We start from the raw sequence: 3,304 nt of genomic DNA on the forward strand, positions 1-3,304 counted from the left end.
GGGGGGGCCCCGGGGCAGCGTAGGGCTTGCAGCGATGCTGGGCTGCAGCGGGGCAGGGGCGGGCGTGCAGAGGGTGGGGGGGTTGCAGCAGCGTGGGGCTGGGGGCGCCGGGGCCGTGCCGGGGCCTGCAAGCGGGAGCAACGCTGCGAGCAGAGCGCTGCTGCAGGTTGCGAGCGCCGCCGCCGGGGCTCCTGGGCAGGGGCTTTCCCTGCTTCCCTTATCGCGCTGCTGCTGCTTCGGCAGACTTGGGTGGCCCCTGCGCCCCGCTTATCATCTCCGCACCCGGCTCTGGAGGGGGAGGACTTGCGACGCCTCTGCTCCTGGCCTGCGTGATGAAGGCGCCGGGGAAGTGACTTCCCGCCAGCAGCACCCAGCGCGGAGGAGCCGCGGCGGTGAGCAGGGCCTGGCGCGGCGGCAGGCGAGGAGGGGTGAACCCGGGGCGGGTGAGCGGGGTGGTGTGGGGCAGCGACGGGGTGCCGGCTCCCCGGGGTGCCGCAGGTGCCTGCGTGCCATGCTAGGTGCCTGTGTGCCAGCATTTTCCAAGGTGCACCCTCTCCCGGGCGGGTGCACCCTCTCCGGGGTGGATGCACCCTCTCCGGGGCGGGTGCACCCTCTGCCGGGTGCATCCTCGTGGCCGACTCCTGCGCAGAAGCCTCATGGTGCTTCCTGCCTTCGGGGGCCGGTGCCGGCGGAAGGGAGTTATTATCGGATGTTTGTGGGTTTGCAGCCCGCGGTGCCGCGACGCCCGTCGGGTGCCTCCCGCGTCCGCTGGCGGCAGCAGGGCCGGCCCCATGCGCAGAGGCGCCCGCGCGGGGCTGCCGCGCCGGCCATGAGCAACGCCACGTCGCCCACCGCCCCGGGCGCCTCCGGCGACTCCCTGGTGGGCTACATCCTCGTCCCCTTCTTCCTCATCACCCTCGTCGGCGTCATCCTGGCCGTGGTGAGTGCAGGGCGCCGGCGGCAGGGAGCCGTCCCCGAAACGCCGTGTCCCCCCCCCTCACCTTCCCCTGCTCTCCTTGCAGACGATGTACGTTCAGAAGAGGAGGAGGTGAGCGCTGCCGGCCGGGCTGCCCGAGGAGGGCCGGCGGGGCGGGGGGAAGGGGGGGGTCCGGCCGGTCCCGGGGCGCGCGCACCCCTCGGCTGCAGCCTCCGGCGCCATCCCCCGCGCAGGTTTGACCGGCTGCGCCACCGCCTGCTGCCCATGTACAGCTACGACCCCGCCGAGGAGCCGGCGGACGCCGAGCAGGAGCTGCTGGTGGAGGCCGAGGAGGCTCGGGTGAGCCGCGCGGGACGCCTGCTGCTTTGCATTTTTTTTGCACGGAGAATTATCGCTCGGCAGAGTTACTGCCAGCAGCGCCGCGCGGGGTTTAGCCGCTCCCCGGCCGGCGTCTCCCGCTCAGGACGCCGTTCTCGCTGTGCTCGTTGCAGGTGGTGCCCGGCTGGGGGGGGTCCCAGCCCCGCCGGCCCCCGCGCGCCGACTGGAGGGCCTGATGCCGGCGCTGGGGCCGAGCCGGCGGCGAAGGGACGACGGCTCGATGCCGGCGCTCTGCCTCCCTTCGCGCCTCCCCGCCGCCCGCGGGGGCCGGGCAGGTTTCGGCAGCGGCGCCGTGCCCCGGGACGCACCCGGCCCCGCAGCGATGCCGCCCGGCGACACCGGCGTTTCCTGCTGCCTTTGCACGCGGTTTTGCCGGTTTTCCTTTCTGCCAGGTTTTCTTTCCCCCTCCTTGATGGCTCGCGGGACTCGAGCCGGGATGCCCACGCGGGGCGCTCCGGTGGGAAACGCGGTGGCGGCGCGGGGTCCGCGGGCGAGATGCGCGCCGCCGGGCAGGGCGAAACGGGGGTTTCTTTGCATTCAGCCCAGAGCCTCGTGCATTTGGCCGGGAGGATTTTCGGCAGCGCGGACGCTCCAGGACAGCGGAGCGGCACAGCACGGCTTTGCAGCGGCGGCTCCTTTTTGTATTTGATGGCAGCTTGTTCTTTTTTTTGGTAATAAAAACGCCCCATGGACAGGGGCGGTTGCAGGGGGCAGCAGGGCTTCGCCTGGCTCTGTTTGCACCGGCAGCTCCCGCGCGGCCCCGGACGTCCCGGCGCAGAAGGTACCGTGCCGAGCGGCTGCTCCGTGGCTCACGCGGATCCAGGGCCCGCAGTCTCCATGCATGGATAAAACCAGGTTTTTCACCCCAGAGCGGCTCCAAAAGCCCGTTGAGCCGAAACCCGACCCAAACCCAGAGCGCAGAGCAGAGGTGGCAAACATCCATAAAACGTTTTATTCAAGTAACTGCAAGTAGGAAACCAAAAGGTCGTTAACAGTGGACCAAAAAGAAGAAAAAAATCCAATTTTCTCCCAACTGCGGCCGCCCCCGAAACCCAAACCCGAAACCTTCGGCCGGAGGAACGGCGCCTGCGGGCTGCCGGGTATCGCGTGTCCCAGCGCCCTGCGAGCCCCGGCCCTCCGAGCAGCCTCATCCTTAAAATAATCCTAACAAAAAAAAACAAAACAAAAAAATACCCGAAACGGGGAGAAAAAAAACCCCATGATCCCCTCGGCCCCGGCGCCACCGGCTCTGCTCTGCGGCGTCAACTCACTGTGGCCGGAGGGGAGGAAGGAAAAAGAAAAAAAAACAAGCAAAACCCCCCAAACCCCAGAAAAAAGAAGAAAACCCAACCCGGCGCTGCCCCCCGGCAGCCCTCGTCGGAGTCACGAACCTCGTAACCGGTGCAGCAGCAGCATGTCGGTGAGTTCGGAGAGTGGAACTTAAATATCCAGAGGTAGTTGCGAATGAAGGGAAAAAGAAAAAAATACAAGAACCCCCCTAAAAGAACCTGTATGAGGAGGAGCCCGGCGCAGCGCGGGATGCGGCCGGCCGGCAGCACCGCCGGGGCTCTCCGGGCTGCGGGAAGGGCGCCGGGCCGGGCGCCTGGTGCCGCCGGCATCGCTGGCGGCCGCGGGAGCAGCTCTGGGACACGGTGCAATCGCCCGGCGCCGCGGAGCGGGGTTTAGCCCGGCTCAGCAGCGGCCGGAGCAAAGCTTTCCCCCGGCACGGCTCTGCGGCTGGGGGCTCTCGCCTTCGCTGCCCCCTCCCCGCGGGGCCGAAGCGGCTGCTGGGGCCGCGCGCGGGGAGCACGAAATCGGGGAGCGGGGAGGGGACGGCGAAGGATGAAGGCTTCCCATCGCCGCCGTCTTACGGGGGGGGAGGCAGGCGGGCTGATGGGGGCCGCGGGAACGCCGTGCCGGGGGGAGCTGTATTCCAGTGCTGCTGTTGTCCGAGTGTGAGAAAGGAGAGGAGGAAAAAGCCGGGGGGGG

At 68.9% G+C, this 3,304-nt stretch overlaps 1 protein-coding gene across 3 annotated transcripts; it reads left to right on the forward strand.

Moving 5' to 3' along the window:
* The first annotated feature begins 110 nt into the window (after positions 1-110).
* Positions 111-2,026, forward strand: LOC112961479 (small integral membrane protein 29-like). 3 transcript variants are annotated; one of them, XR_003252035.1, is made up of 6 exons: positions 111-392; positions 728-940; positions 1,023-1,048; positions 1,171-1,276; positions 1,429-1,707; positions 1,857-1,948. XR_003252035.1 is itself a non-coding variant. In XM_026056726.1 (5 exons), exons 2-5 carry the CDS (start codon positions 830-832, stop codon positions 1,962-1,964), a joined length of 351 nt encoding a protein of 116 aa, XP_025912511.1. In that variant the 5' UTR covers positions 111-392; positions 728-829; the 3' UTR covers positions 1,965-2,026. The 3 variants fall into 3 exon arrangements, 2 of the variants coding, with proteins under 2 accessions (XP_025912511.1, XP_025912512.1); XM_026056726.1 differs by lacking the exon at positions 1,429-1,707 and having other exon boundaries at positions 1,857-2,026; XM_026056727.1 differs by having other exon boundaries at positions 1,429-1,944.
* The last annotated feature ends 1,278 nt before the right edge of the window (positions 2,027-3,304 follow it).

The sequence above is a fragment of the Apteryx rowi genome, unplaced genomic scaffold (genome assembly GCF_003343035.1).
Source record: "Apteryx rowi isolate R43461 unplaced genomic scaffold, aptRow1 scaffold_132, whole genome shotgun sequence".
In the NCBI taxonomy this organism is placed as follows: domain Eukaryota; kingdom Metazoa; phylum Chordata; class Aves; order Apterygiformes; family Apterygidae; genus Apteryx; species Apteryx rowi.